The 16,431-nt window shown below is 33.0% G+C and overlaps 2 protein-coding genes and 1 long non-coding RNA gene across 7 annotated transcripts; 1 reads left to right on the plus strand and 2 right to left on the minus strand.

The window, feature by feature from the left end:
- The first annotated feature begins 7,571 nt into the window (after nt 1-7,571).
- Nucleotides 7,572-8,261, plus strand: LOC116345936. The gene is made up of 3 exons (XM_031775735.1): nt 7,572-7,702; nt 7,767-7,908; nt 7,979-8,261. Exons 1-3 carry the CDS (start codon nt 7,648-7,650, stop codon nt 8,223-8,225), a joined length of 444 nt encoding a protein of 147 aa, XP_031631595.1. The 5' UTR covers nt 7,572-7,647; the 3' UTR covers nt 8,226-8,261.
- A 551-nt stretch (nt 8,262-8,812) lies between these two features.
- LOC116345979 lies at nt 8,813-9,610 on the minus strand. Of its 2 annotated transcripts, none has more exons than XR_004201544.1 (4): nt 9,561-9,610; nt 9,206-9,291; nt 9,020-9,134; nt 8,813-8,944 (listed from the first exon to the last, which is right to left on the minus strand). It is a non-coding gene; the product is annotated as an uncharacterized LOC116345979 (long non-coding RNA). The 2 variants fall into 2 exon arrangements; XR_004201545.1 differs by having other exon boundaries at nt 9,521-9,580.
- Nucleotides 9,611-9,985: 375 nt separating this feature from the next.
- LOC116345784 (toll-like receptor 13) lies at nt 9,986-13,521 on the minus strand. Of its 4 annotated transcripts, none has more exons than XM_031775464.1 (9): nt 13,309-13,393; nt 13,071-13,163; nt 12,065-12,232; nt 11,850-11,998; nt 11,183-11,755; nt 10,864-11,089; nt 10,587-10,777; nt 10,366-10,499; nt 9,986-10,269 (listed from the first exon to the last, which is right to left on the minus strand). In XM_031775464.1, exons 3-9 carry the CDS (start codon nt 12,137-12,139, stop codon nt 10,121-10,123), a joined length of 1,497 nt encoding a protein of 498 aa, XP_031631324.1. In that variant the 5' UTR covers nt 12,140-12,232; nt 13,071-13,163; nt 13,309-13,393; the 3' UTR covers nt 9,986-10,120. The 4 variants fall into 4 exon arrangements, with proteins under 4 accessions (XP_031631324.1, XP_031631325.1, XP_031631327.1 ...); XM_031775465.1 differs by having other exon boundaries at nt 13,279-13,366; XM_031775467.1 differs by lacking the exons at nt 13,071-13,163; nt 13,309-13,393 and adding an exon at nt 13,397-13,521.
- Between the last annotated feature and the right edge of the window lie 2,910 nt (nt 13,522-16,431).

Here is a 16,431-nt window from a genome sequence, read left to right on the forward strand (position 1 = left end):
GCGTTCATTCAACAGACAAAATGGTTACAACACAAAAGAAGTACGGATTCGCTTCGTTTGTCAAACGACATGACTTTATTTTGTGCAATATTTCATCGAAAATGTATTCATTTGTATGTCCGTCTAGTTTGGTTGCTTCTTTTTATACTTTAGATGGCTTTTGGTTGGCGACAGGAAAATAAAACATACTAATGTCTTCGTCGAATGTGTAACGTCCATTTATTAATATTCTTATGTGTTTTTCTTTTTAAATAATTGTTCGTTCAACTCAAGCGCGCGGTGCGCTTGCGTGAGTTGACAAAGCCCATTAACAAGATGATATTGGAGTGAATGGTGAATTTGGCGCGGAAGGACACTGAATACACGTTTTGAACCAAATCGTGTTTTTTTCGGCCCGTGAAACGCATACAAACATCATAAAATCTCGCATATTTGAGTTAGCGCATAATATTTGCGTATTGTAAATTTTGACCTTTTCCATTGTATTTATTTATTTGTAAAATATGTGTTGTGACGACACGCTAAATGCGCTTTGTTTTGGTCGAAACATCTCTCCTACAACCGAATGTGAAACAAAAAATGCTAATTGTCACCGAAGTATACGACGGTTCAGTTTCTCTTGCGGATGCGTACTATTCTAACACACCATCATCGTGGTTGGTTAGAATGCGATGAAAGAGGCAGTAGCAATGTTTGAATGGACAATTTTTGCATGCATCAACACGTTGCCGGTATAACGAAGTGGACAAATATTTACGTTACGTCCAATGTCGATGGTGTAATGGATGTATTATTGCTGCTTTTAGGCTCAACAAAACACTTGACAAATTCTCACTTCATCTCCAAAATGAACATTGCAATGCAAAAAAACACCGACAAGCTACGTGTCTTTTGTCATGTTCATTACTTTCCGTGTGCATTTTTGCACGTTGATCAAATAGAATATATACAAACAATAGGCAATGCGACGACTGCTGTGGCTGCTGTCACTCATTCATTCATTCATAAAGAAGCAAATAAATCGAGTAAACAAAGTACACACACTATATTGCGCACAACATTGAATAGAAAAAGATAGCGATCATTAGATAAATCATTTTGCGATGGTAATTGAAATTGACGCGTTCGTAAAATAATAAAAACAGTGGCATTTTAATTTTTTTTTAAATTGTTTATACGGATAGAGAGTGGTGCAATAGTGCTATTTTTTTTTCAAATTTCATCATTTGATCCAAAGAACGATGATGTGTCAATAAACCAAATACCTGTGTTAAGCGGATTACACTATATATTTTCAGCATTTGAGTCAACGATCTCTTGATTATTTATTTAAATGTTGCTTGTCGCAACATTTTTTCGGCGCAGTCATTTCTTGCATGGCACGAGGCAAAATATAAAAATGATATGAAACCCGCATATGCTCAGACTTTTTTATAATAGTTTTTGCTAATTTTTTCGTCAAAGGTTATTGATAAGACCAGATTAAAGAAAAAAGTATATGATGCAAAGTTGATTCTGGTCGATATAATTATCTCGTGAGCATACTGTGTTGTATGTTTCAGAGAGATTGCAATCATACCGTAGAGACATACAGAAAAAGAGAGAAAGATTGTAGTAAGATTAAGAGAATGCATTCCATGAATGAATGCACGTTAATCCAATTAGGGTATAAGTAGTTGAAATCGATCTTATAAGTTGGCAGCTTGAAGCTGCCGTCACTTTTCCAATTGCACCGTTTCGAGCACTGTACAATAACAAAAACATACGAAGTATTCAAGACAAAAATAGTGAAAGGTATATACAATTCCAAGAGCGCAAATTAACTGTCTTCGATATAACTTCACATTCGATTTAAGAAATGTTTTGCGATCGCTTTTGTTTCGACATAGTTTTTTTCTCTCATTTCTGTTGTTTAAAAAAAGCCATATATGCAACACAAAGTGAATGAATTTAATATGCTTTCGCACGATTGATTCATCTCACGACATTGAGCTCACAAACTGACCACGCAAAACTGGTTTGCAGTTTTTTGCACAATTTTTTTTTTCATTTTGCTTACCACACATTTGATATCAATTTGTTTTCAATTAATGCGATATTTTTATCAAAAAAAAAAATTGATAATTTGCGCCAAACTTTTGTGTAAGCAGAACTGTTTACAAGAAAGGTGCCCGCACTCCGGGTTGTCTACAACAGTTCTGGTCAAATATTCAGCATTCGAAAAATGAGCTTAGAATCGTTTGGTCATAAGTTTATTGAAAGTTATTGTCACGATAGTTAATTAGAAGTAGGTGATATTTCAGACATCTTGAGTGAACTATATGATAATTTGTTTTGAAGTACAACCGATAAATTTACACACAAATTCCAATTATTATGAAGACTTTGGAGCCTACTGTGAAATCATCAAAGAAAACAAGTAATTTTTAATTTCTTTAAAAAAATACGTTTTAATATTTCCGAAAAATGCAGATTTCGATCATGTCCTTCAAGAGTTGATCTGTGGTTTACAGTATTTCTTTTAAACAATATCCTGTTTTTGCATTTATATGTTTTTATCGACGATTTCATTCTCAAATTTTAATTTGGTTAGCGCCAATAAATGCTATAAATAAGTTGAACCACCAAACTTCGATGTATAAAAAAAATCGTTTGATATATTTGGATAATCAATGTTTCGATCGCGTAAAATCTTTCTTTATTCTTATAAACCAGTTGCACAAAAACAGTTTTATAAATCAATAAAGTCAACAAACTGTTCAAACCATGACGTCGTATTCAAAACAGCACATCGATAAGTGCGTCAGCAACATGGACAATTTCGTTCTTATTGCTAACTGTGGTTAGATATAATTTTTTGGATGTCTGCACAGTCTGCACTGAAGTCTTTCTCACAAGAGAAATACCGGTTGAATTGCATGCACAAGTGTGTAATTTGATCAATAAAATAAAACTGTAATAATTTTCAAGGATATATGGTACCGTTTTCCGTGTGGTTCAGTTCGCTCATTTCAAGACTTAGTGCGCAGAACATTTTTTTTTTTTCTTCACAAAAGTGAATGCAGTCAAATTGGTCCGATTTTGATGCCAAAAAAATGAAAGAATAACAATCAAGGTGTTCTTATATTTTTAATTTGGGTTTTTACGCAATCGATGTGAGATTATAAAAAAAGGTGGCAATTGTTCATTTCGACTGAGATTGATTAACTATAACAATGACCCGACCAAAACCACCATCGTAATTTGTCATAAATCGGTTTTTTTCGTAGTCAAAACTGCTTGCGATCGGTCAAGTTCAAGTCATGTATTTCATTAGATCACTTTCAATCGTAAGCAGGTACCACAAATCATCATCGTCATTTTCCATTTAAATTCTATTTTGTCTTTTTCCAAATGCTCACTTTGTTTTGAGCGTCTCTCGTCGTCGTGTAATTCCACGACATTGAACTGTTTCGCTCGAAGCGTCCATTAATTTTCAATGAAAAAAAAGTTCTGCATTTTTGTGATTATATTCGCGTGGCTTTGTGTGCCACTTTTTTTTCTTCTGCCATACATTGGAAATTTGCTGATTCTTCTTCGCTCATCTTGGCCCGGCCTAGTCAAATGGGTAAATAGCGCGTTCCGCTTTTTATTCTCTGTTTCATTTTCAATTCTTTGGTATCAACAAATTTTTAAGCATTTATTTGTTTAGTCACTGACTCGGTATGCCGTTCGATATACACATTAATTTATTTCGTGTATGTTATATTCTCTTTTATTTACTTTCAAACGAAAAGCCATTTAACATGCATTACCTTGGTTGTTTCAAAAAGCACAACCGTATATTGGCGCACAAGCCAATCACGAATAAAAAAAAACACATACACAATTCACTTGCACATTTTTGCCAAACAATAGAAAATGTTTGTGAGTCGAATTAAAAAAAAAGAAGCAGGCAATTTGTGAATGAAAATCATGAGAATCGATGAACGCTTAGCATGAGACTCATACAATGTATTTTGATAATCGTAACTCATGTATGATCGGTTTATACTGTACCAAGGCACCAATTCGTCATAGAACACATAATACAAAATAAAGTACGGTTGCTATTAACAACGAGCATACACATTGTAACATATTGAACGAGAACACTGTAAAATCATGGCACGTTGAAGCCTTCATTCAAATTGTTTTGCGTTTTTAATTCGGCTGATTGATTGGAATAACAATGTCATCAAAAATGTAATGCGCACTGCGCACCATACGCGATCGATAGATGGCTAATTATTAAATTACGCAATATTTGGCATTAAAAGAACCAGTAACCGCAGCAAGCACATATATGAACGATTGAGAATAAAATGGTGATGGGTGTTTCAATACTCACCTCAGAAGTAAAAAGCGAATCGAAATAATGAAGAATGGCCATTTATGCGCATTTTTAAAGTAATATTATTCTCAGCCATCCAATATAGCATTCAATTCAAACCATTCACCAAAGTAATTTTGTTTTTATTTTTCTACAGCTTAAACTTTTTTTTCTTTTTGAAATCATTTTTTCGCAGCTATTTTAAAACACAACGATAAAAACTTACGCCTTTTAATGCAATTTTCTCATAAAAAATTGTAATCATTACCTGTCGACACATCGTCGTTTTATATTTTTGCCATCAAACGTGTGCATTTGAACTATGCACACAAAATTTCAATAAAAATACAATGATGACGTGATTTTGTGTCAGGTGGGTACTTGTTTCAACTTGATTTTGCCGTGTGTAAAAATATAATGAAAAAAAATAAGGTGAGACTGTTATTGATAGTAGATTGATTATGAACAATATAAATAATATAAACAAGACATCTTCGGCACTTAAAAGTAGTTAGTTGCATTTTTTTAACAGTCTTTCATACGCTAAAAGTTTCGCTGTCGAATAAAAAACTTCATTGGAAAATGACAAAGCACTTGAAACGAAACATTAAAAACAAAATATTAAACGAATGATGATAGTTAGCCATATAACGATAATGATCGTATTCATGGAAAAAAAATGAACAAGCAAAATTTCGTCGATGTAATCGTAATTGTACGAATCAGTTGCACATGAAAATAGTTGAATGCAAAAATAAAACGCAAGCACATACACAAAGGGAGAGACGGGAAGAGACATCCAATTAGAAATTGAAGACAAATTCAGCGTTACGACCAATCATTATAATGGCCCGGTGTATCTATTTCGTGAGTACACACATTTGATGCCTGCATGTGGTACTTAGATCTATTCAAATGATAATCACCTCGAAATCAACACAATTTTTCAGTCTCTCGCTCACTCTCAAAAATATCATTTATTCCGTGCATTTTGTGAACGGCATACATTGTATGGTGTTTGCTTGCGGTTAGCTCTTCTCAAAATTGCTACAGAAGAGTCTTTTGTATGCATAGCACATCTTGTCGAATCAAAAAAAGAGTTGTAAATGATTTTTTCCACCAATTGAATGCGAAAACAATCATTACAAGAGAATTCATGATCGAGAAGGGAAAAAAATTTAGAATTTATTTTCTAAGAAAAACAGAATCAAAAGTTTTTGTAGACGCAAATGTAAATTTTGTATAGAACGTAATTGTATTGTTTTTTTCTTGTGCCGTGATGTTTCTGTTTTTACAGAAAATGTATATTGATTTTTCAATGGCCATGATCCAAATGCGAACTAATTTTGTACCATTTTCAGCGTTTAAACAGCAAATGGCACGCCTTTCCATTGGAATTTTTCACTCACTATTGACACTTGACATCAAACCACCGATTTAGACGCATTTCGCTCATGCTTCATAGTGTACGCTGTTCCCAGAGTTGCCATTGATTTTGAGGGAATAAAATTTTAAAAATGAATGAGATCTTTAGAGCAAAAGTAAAAGCGAATAAATGAAAGAAAACTGAGATTCAGATTAAATGTGAGCACGAGAAAGATAGAGACAGATATACATAGAGGAAAAGAGATGGATTGAGTTAAAAGAAAAGAGATCCATAGTGGGCAACCGAATGAGACAGAATAAGTGTGAGCGTACCCGGGCATAAGTCGATAAAATAAAATAAACAAAGTATTTTCCATGTGAAAAGCGAAAAGGTTTAATGCACGCTAATTGGCTACAGATGTATATATCCATTGTTTACTTTATGTCTTATTTCAGTCCAACGAAAAAAGCATAAAATTTTACTCGGGTCCGTACGTCTATCGGCTTATTTTTCATTGTACACGTTTTGCTACATGACTAAGTCTGTTTCATGTTGCTCCGGAAATGCTGCCAAAACTTGTGTACGTACAAGTAATTTGAGACACACTATGACCTTTTCTAACAAATTGTCGGATGCCATTGATACATCGTAATTATTTTCAAACTAGCAACAATTGAGAAAAAAAAAACCAATTTAGTGCGAAAACCATTTTTTTGCCAATATTTCATACATTTGCGCCGTTTGTTTCGTTCATATATTACATCATAAAAAAATTGTTTGTGTTTTTTTACTGCTCTCTCGTCACACCAAAAGATATTACATAGTCGACAATTTATAATTTCTATAACTTAAAAGATTTATCATTTTAACGAATAAATGCAATAAATTCTGTTTTTTTTTTAACTGTAAAAGAGACACCAATGGCAGTTGGAACAATAGCCCAAAATGAAACTGTCGTACGCCAAATAAACACACAATTGCGTTAGATTTTTTTTCTCGGTTTTGTTTTGCTGAAAAAACGATTACAAATGGTGGCATTTCGTGTGAGTAATTCGAAATTATGTGTTCAATTAAAAAAAACCTTTACGTTCAAAGACCACATCACACGTTCAAAACACACAAACTAACAATGGCTGTTGAATATTTTCTAAAACATTCAAATAATACAAAAGGAAATGAAGTACACAGTACTTTTTTCTCATTTTTTTAAAATAAAAAATGAATACAAAATTGTCGTTACATTGAAATGGCAATGGAAATGATTTATTTTGTAAGATCGAAATATACAAACAAATGCTTGATGGAGACATTATTGACTTTTGGCCAGATGGAATTTGTACACAAACCACTAATTTCCTATCATTTTTGCGGTTTAAAAATTTCCAATTAAAGAGATTGGACGATGTGAGCTGGACGAATTTCATTTCAGACGTTTTTATTAGTGTAAGGTTTTTCCTTACTTTTTTAACGCACGCATCTCACGAGCAATACAGTCTAAACTTAAACAGTACATGCTGTTTAAAATCAAATTTATTTTGTAAAATAATCTTATCTGAGGTATAGGGAAAATAAAAGGTAATAAATTTGGGAACATTTTCAGTGAAAAATTCAAACGAAAGAAATATTGATGTCACCATCATAATGATGTTTCAATTTTCACCAAGATTTTGATCGTGAAAGCGAAATGCATTTCTATATTGGTTACATTTTTAACGAATAGACACAAAGACACAGACGGATATGAAGTATTTGTGATGTTTGTACGAAAAACTAGTAGGCCTTTAGAATTTAAATCATTTTAATCAATTTCGCTGAATATATCAAGTATCCGAGTATTCATAAGTTTTATGAAAATTGAAAGCGAAACATCTTATTTGAAGACGAATTTTTGATCAGTAAAGTAATTAAAGCAAAATTAAACATTAATACGATGTACGGACATGGTTCTGGTGGCTCAGAAAGAAGAGAATCTCAATTCCATATAGGTTGCAAAATTTTAATTTATATTAAAACTTTTGGTGCATAATTTTCTTTTACAAAAAAATGTAGGTCAACGAGTTTTTGCAAGAGATCCCAATTCTAAATGGCCAAATGAATGGTTTAAGGCTAAAATTTTAGGCGCTCGTAATAAGTATTTGAATGGTAGAGTGGTAAAACAATATAAGATTCATTACGAAGGTTATAACAACAAGTAATTATTTTCAAAACTTGAGATCATAAAATGGAGTGAAATAACTTGAATTCAATTCTATAAATGACAGATTTGACAGCTATTTGGACGAAGAAAATATTAAGCCGAATACTGAAACATCCAGCAGAATTAAACCAGTTGGAAATTATGATTCATTTTTGCCACATGATGCACAATCAACGCTCATGAATCACAGCTACAATGAATTTCTACCTTCGTTGCAACCCCTTGCAGAGTCAACGTTATTACACCACCACCACAACGACAACCAACGAAGAAGAAGAAGAGATGTTAACCAGATTTATATTCGAAAATGAAAAAAATAAATTGAAATTATCAGTTGTGTAACAAAATGAAAGTCAGAATTGGATTAATTCATTCATTTTTTTAGAATACATCACAGTGGTAATTAAATGCTTGTTTGGCCATTTAGATCAACTTTTTGTTTACCTATTTGGTGCAGACAACCTTCATACCTGCACCAATATTGTTTATTAATTAATGGAACTTTCGGAAAATCATTCATATTTCAAAGAGTGTATTGTGTCATCCACATACGCGTCAAATAAATTTTAAGTAAGACCAAAAATTATGAAGAATTGTACCACTCGGTGTCGATATAAATAGAAATCAGTGCTCGAACTCATAAAGTAGCACACAAAATAATATAAAAAAAATTACTCAGTGCTTCATAGCTCCAAAATGTGACATTTTTGATAAAAAAAATAAGAACTGCACATTTTGGTTATGCGAAAAAACTCTTCTTTGATTTATTTTCATTATTGAAAGGCAAAAATTCGATATTGCCTGTTAAAGAATTGAATCTTTAGAAATAAATCATTTTAATTAATCTCAGAATTAAATGAGATTTGGAATAAAATTGAAAAAAAAATTACAAATTCAATTTAGACAGAGGTATTCGAAAATTATATTTTCAACCTAGTCATCTTTTACAACATTCACACAGCAATCTGGGTATTTTTTGGTATAATCAATATTTCTGTGGTATCCTGGTGAAGTTGCGACTGCTGAGCACCTAATCTTACAAATAACAATGAAATTTGATTGTTTTTATCATTTGGTAATGTTTGCATAGTTTACGGTAACTTACGTTTCGTGTACCAAATAACCATTTTTTCCGCAATGAAATCGTGAGCAGTTATTTGATGGATCATATGTTCCAGGCTGATAGGTTTGCTTTCCATCGAAACATAAACCTGGGTAATCTAAAAATAATTATATATTTTATTAAAATCACTTTTGTTAGAATAATTGAGAAAAATTGGATTTAATTTACTTTCATTTGGTAGGAACCTTGAAATGGCACCCAATATAATCCCGAGTGGAAAAAAAGTGACTGACTGACTGGTTAGCTGAAATCGACTGAAATTGAATTTTGTTAACTCGACTTTAGTCGTCTATGTATGTCATTTTAAACAGATGACTAATTTGGGACGATTTTGTCTATATAGTCAACTGCGATTGAAGTTGAATTAAGTTGTATTTTTCTCTACTAGGATTGACTGAAAAATCAGCCAAATCAACTTCAATCTCAGTTGGCTTTAGCCAAAAACGTCCCAAATTAGTTAACTGGGATGTAGACTGCGCACACCAAAATGGTCAACTAGAAAAAGAACTTTGTCATCTTTTACGTTTCACTTGCCAATAGTCAACTGCATGTATGCGGTTCGAAGTTGTGAATGTTTTTATAGGTTGACAATCAATATAAGGACATTCATCTGCGCACTATATGCATGCTGAAAGTGTTCGTGGTAAATTTTTATGATTATTGAGTATAGAAATTTCACGATTTCACAACAAAACATGATGTAACGACATACACCTTATCAGAAGATAAAAATGAAGGCGCTACTTGGCAATAATATCTGTTACAAACGTAACCATTTATGACCATCATGATATGACGTAGAAATAGGACAGTAAGAGTATAATTACCCCCTTTACACTTCATAAGTTCCGATTCTTCGCTTCAGTATGAAGAGAGTACTATGATTAGTCATGTATGTTATCGTATGATATCACTCGATGTGGATGTAAATAGAAATAAGCAAAAAAGTACACAAAATAATAATGTACGTATGTATTATGTATGTATTTAAACTAGCATAAAATCACAATTGTAATCAAAATGCATTAAAATTGAATTTGGTTGACATTTCTGGTAAAAACTAAACATTGAACATTATGCAATTTATATGTGTAAGTCCTCTCTGAGTTCTGTTCGTTTATAAAACGCTCGACCATAGTCGGCTGGGTTTGGTCTATATCCAAATATACCGAAACATCCACGTCTATATAGGAATAGAGCGGCCATCGTTACTGGAATGCCAATCAAAATTCCTGAAATTAAATATTTAGAGCATTTAGAAGCATTAAAGATTGATTAAAGATTTTTCTGTAACAGTGCCGTCTTGGAAATATATGCAAAATTATTACCGATAAAAATGCCGACAAGTATCGGTCCATCTCGTTCTGGTCGTCGGCCATAATAGTCTTCACATCTCATTCCAACATGTTTCAAGTTCAAGTCATCAAATGATCTACCCTTCATTTCGATTGGATGATCACATCTTCGGAATAACATGAAACGAGACAAAATATTGACGGATTCATTGTGTTAAACGCAAGATTCTTCAACAGAAAATCATTCAACTCACTTGATATCCTCATACAAGGAAGGGTTTTTCTTTGATTTCTCTTTAATCATGGGTATCAATTCATTGACCATCCATTGATTTTCACAGGCACACTTCCATGGATTGTAACGAATGTCAATCTCATCAATTTCTTTCCAGTATAAGATCAATTCTTTACTAATCACCGACAGGTTATTGCTGTACAAAATCAACTGTGAAAACAACATATAAAAAATTGAAAAAAGGTTGAAACTATTTCAAATGTCAGACCACATTAATTCCCTTAGAATATACGTACACTTTGAATCGGTGGCCAATCGACATTAGTTCCCGATGAGTTGCCATGGATTTCCGTCGAGTTGAAGGAATGCGGATGAATTGAGTTTAAGTGAAGGTTCGATTGACAGTTAAATTCACGCAATGCGGGTAAGCCTGAGAAGGCACCTTCTTCGATCGTTTGCAATTTTCTCATAAACGAAATGCTCAGCTTTTCCAATTTGTTGAGTTTAGGTAATCGACTGTAGCTATTTAAGATTGAAAACGAACCCAAATGTGAATTTATTGAAATAAAACAAAAATATACTCGCGCCATTCGTCGAAATATGTAATCAACTTACTTTCCACCAATGTGCTCAATGAGTAAATCATCTAAAACCAATTCGACCAAATTGGCGGCATAATGAAGGGCATCGGGAATTTCGGTAAGTAGATTTCCAGTTAAATTGAGCACTTTCAATGTATTTCGTGGTCCATGAAATAGCGATGATGGTATTTCTTTTAGTTCCATCGCACTCATATCTAATACTTGTAATTTTGGAATGCCCGAAATCGCATTGACAGTATTTCCATCGAGAATTCTGAATTGATTGTGTGCCAAAATCAGCGTTTCCAAATTTGGAAAATGATCGAATAGATCGAGGTCCAGTGTATGCAAATCATTTGATGCCAAATTTAACCATTTCAAATTGGTCAATGGTTCATACAATTTTGAATCATAATGTCCTTCGAACACTTTGCTCTGCAATGCTTCGCGTGTCAGTTTATTATCCGATAAATCTAATCGTTCCAACGTGGTCAAATTGAAAAATGCTCGATCTTCAATTTGACGAATTTTATTATGTTGAAAACTCAATGAACGAATGTCCAATTTTGGAAAGATCGTTATCACTTCAATGCCATTCTTTTTAAATCTGTAGATAACGAAATCGAGCAAAGGTAAAAATGATTCATTATTCTCTTATGAATTTTCGAATGAATAAAAAAATGATTGAAAATAAAACATACTCAACTTTGTCCAATACGGCCGTTTTGTTCGCTGAAATGAGTGCATCCCAGTCTTTGGCTTCGAATAGTTTATATAAATTTTGATCGGCACAATTTAAATATTTTTCATTTACATTACAAAGACATGTATCACAAATTTCTATCTTGCCCTGCAATCAATGGTTTCGTGAGTTTATGGAGACGAACAGATCAAATTGTTTGCTTTCAATACTCACCGTACCATTGTTGGTTTTACCGTGCACGAAATTTATCGTACAGATCAAAGTCACTGCCGTCCAAAGTAACCTCATCGCTCAGCTTGTTCAATAGAATTGTGCTATAAACCCTTGTCTATGCCTTGAGTATGCCTTCACTTATTCTATGATGTTGTGCCGACACTTTTTCTGATAAACAAAAATTATGAGTAATTTCGATTGAGAAAATCATATCGAACAATCGAGTTTCATTTTTCGATATAGCAAATTCATTTCAAATGATGTTCAGTTATCGCACTTGACGGCATTTATATATCGTGTATGTGCTTTTTATTTGATAAATGATAATGTTCTGAATGCGCAAATAAACAATTTTGTACAATGGCGACCATGAGTGTGAGTGTGTTTATCATTGCGCAAAATGTGAAGTTCAGGTGAGCTAATTCATTCAGTAATTCAACGATGAAATGAACAAATTGAAACATTTGTTCGAACAAAACATTCACAAATGGCGCTTGACATGCACTGAAATATATGAGATCATCCATTGTCTATTATTATTTGAAATGAATCAGCTGATGATGAACTCTCTCCCTTCCTCTTTCTCTGTTCTCTACTTCTCTCTGTTTTTTAGTCATGTAAATACGTTTTGAAGACACGAACTGTCTTGAATTTGTGTCAATAGAGTAAAACGATACAAACAAATCGGAACACAAATACACATTCGTTATCTCTCCAATGAACGAAGCAACATGTTTAAAAATGTACTTCAAATGTATTCCATTTAAATGTTCATTCAAATGTTCACATCAAACTGTGTCACAATGCATGAAGAAAGCAAAAACACCAAGCAATTTACTAAGAAACATAATAGAAATTTGTTCAGAAAACTAAGTGATTTGCGTGGTGAAAATGAATAGAATTGTACATGAGACTCGGTTCTTGATCAAGAATTCGAATTCACACTGATCACAACACAAAATCCGTCTAATGAATGAATTTATATTTGAATTTTAATCATGCTTACCTGTGTTCAACTACTAATTACACTAAATGGTCCAAAAATGATTTTACAAGCGAATATGGCACAAATGAATAATTACTTCTCAGTGCACGCACTCTAATTACAAATATCGCATTTCAACACATGAATTTGTGATGAGTTTTCAACCCAAAAATATATATAATAGAATCGAAAAAAAAGAACGGTTAGACAGGTAAATATGATGGCTCACCCAAACAGTATTTCACAATAAGATACAAACACACAAACTCTCGCTGGAAGATTCAATATACAATTACGGACTGTGCTTTTGCTCGTCGCGTCTGTCATAATTACGATTCGTACAATACCTGTAATTTAATTTTCGTGTTTTTTTATCAATTTTCAATGATCAAGATAAAATGCTATAACCAGTGGATAGATTGTGAATATAGCTATAGCAGTACTATTTTTGCAGCTCTTATTCATAGATACGACTTGTGAACATTGGACAATGTATACGGACAGCGTCTTTATGATATTATTCCGAACGAAATATAGGCTTTAGGTGTAGCCACAATCTATTCACTGTTATCAGTGATAACACACAAGCAGCGAGTAACAAATCCAAATACACAAACACAATTTTGATAAGATAATCTCACACACACAAACTGGGAAATGCCATCTGGGCGTATGTATGTAAAACAAAAAATTGAATAACACTTTTCCGAACATAAATAACGTGAGGTAAAAGTATTGTTGCAAACCAAAAATAATATGCACAAAGAACGTGCATTTTGGTTTTTGTTGTAAGAATTCGAAATAGTGTCGTACACTTAATTTGATTTTTTAGTATGTTTCCTTCAATGGATTTTGGGTCGAGTTTTTGACAAAATGTGTCTTAAGAGGCACGAAAAAGTTCGTCATATTAATAAAAGATCCAGTTTATTTAAAGGTGTTGAAGTATCCGCCGTTGCAATAACATGCATGATATTGATCTTTCCATTAATTCAATACGATTCCACCCTTTAAATACAGTACAATTCCAATGTTTTCAATATTATCCATTGACGTAAAATGTTTTTATAAAGTTAATTTTGTAATGAGTGAGTGCGCAGTGTGATTTTTGTATAGATGTCTTTTTGTATTATCAAAATGAACGACTGATTGATTAAGCGATAGCAATTAGTCAACACAAATTCTCAATATCTCGATATTTTCAATTACTCAAACATTTCTTGGAAATTATTTTTTGGCTCATTGATATTTAACGCAAAAATGTGACAAAAAAAGCATTTTTGGTAACGCTTTTAGAATTCATTAGGAAACAAAAATACATTTGATTACTATTCATCATCGATCGAAAAATGTGTAGCATTTTTGACTAGATCTCATTTTTTTTTCTCTGGTTTCGGTTTTGTTTTTGTCGGTGAGTTTTCGTTTCGGAGAAATGTATCATTGCTCATCGGTTGCGGACGAATATTTTATCTCCAAGTTCGCACAGAGTGAAAGAACATGAAACGCACACACACAAAAACATCAGAGTGACCGCAAGACAGGTTACGTTTTTCGTTTTTCAACACCATAAGAATTCGAGTTTGCATTGATCAATTTTGAGATTTTCTTACCGAAATTGATCACTTTGTATCATAAAAAAAAACTCTATATGAAATCGTTTGCAACACCGGATCTGAAAGGAACAAAAAGCAGAAGGGTTAAATTATAGCAAAGAATGATTTTGTTTTGAAGGTTTGATCGTAAAAAAGCATCCGAAAATATCGCTTAATGCACGGAATTTCAAACTTTTTGGATTTTTAAGACGTCAAAAATGTGATTCTTCTTCTCATCAAAATTCGCGTTTTGTTCGGCTGCCGCAAAATGTAACATGAAATTGATAAAGTGTAAATTTGGGCCACCTTAACGCCAAGAAATGATGCGAAGTAAAGAAAATTTTTAATAAGATTCCATATGAAATATTTGTTGTTGTTGTTGTGATATTGTCGTGCGGTCGGTTTTCTGTGGGAATCCGAAAATGTATCATTTAATTTGTCGTTTTGTTCGGCTTCATGTAGCAAACGTAGCGAAAACAAAGCGCTTACATACACGAAGAATGTGCGTTACGATCTGCGTTCGCATTGAAATAAAACGAAAAGCACAATATACACAAGTGAAAAATCGTGAGATGAGAGCGAGAGTAAAACAAAACATAACCAACACACAACGTCTTTTTTATCGTATGTAAATAAACAGTTTTAAAAAAAATGACGATATGTTGATTCACTGAACACCAGCAGATGTTCTATTCAACTTTTTATTAATGTGTTTGGTGTTTTTTTTTTTGCTTTAGTTCTGTCTCATTCTCATGGCTTTTTCGTCTTGTTCTGACATCGCCTTGAATCTTTGTTTCTTCAAACCATCGTCTTCAACTACTGTCATGTTTCCTGATATGTGCGCCTTCGTCGAACAACTACAATACTATTTTCATGTTCGGCTCTCTTTTTTCTCCTCTCTCAAGACTACTTTTCTCTCCTTCTTCTACTGTCGTTGTTCCTCATTTCAAATAATTTTTGTGTATATATACAAAAAAAAACGATATATATTTTTTTTCGCTCGTTTACTCGCATTTTTATATGCTCAGTTTATTGTGCGCGTATTTTTATATTCTTCCACTGTAAAAACAGTTAATATCGCAGTTTATGTTCATGTCTTTTTTTTTGTAAATGAGGGCCAACGGTTTTTCGATGGGGGGAAAAACTACATTTCGACTAATATGTAATCAAAGCAAAAGATAAACATCATCATGTGAATTTTCCATGGTGCCATCCAATTTTCCACGGCTCACAGTGACAAACTGCCATGTTCTTCCATTCAAATACAAACATTCGGTTTTGATTTATCGAGCGAAACAATGGGAAGAGTATATTCGATCCAAGACCATTTCGTCAACAAAAGTATCTTTCTCTCTCTCAGTTCAGATCGTTCGTATTTCGAGAATTTTCATATCTGTTCAGTTTTGCGTTGCATATTTACTTTTTCAGCATGAAATTAAAGACACATTTAAATATATATATACGAAAATTGTCACTTACAATCAATTCTCTGCTGATCTCGTCATGCACTTCATGTATGTAAATTTTCAAGATCAGAAATAAAACCTTCTGCAAAATCGACCTTTTTTTCGAACAAAGCAATTTTTATCATCATATTTTACTCACTGAGCTAATTCTGGGTTCTATGCCGATTTCTCTAATATGTGTGGCATTGAAATGCGCATCATAAAAACACACACTGTTTCTCTATAGTTTCTGTCATATTTTCTGTGTGCCGGTTTGTTGGAGTTTTTGCATTTTTGCATTTCGGTGTGCATTTCATGCTTCAAAACGCGCACGAATGAAGGCGAGTT

Source organism: Contarinia nasturtii, unplaced genomic scaffold, assembly GCF_009176525.2.
Source record: "Contarinia nasturtii isolate CC-2019 unplaced genomic scaffold, AAFC_CNas_1.1 Cnas_scaffold_1371, whole genome shotgun sequence".
Lineage (NCBI taxonomy): Eukaryota > Metazoa > Arthropoda > Insecta > Diptera > Cecidomyiidae > Contarinia > Contarinia nasturtii.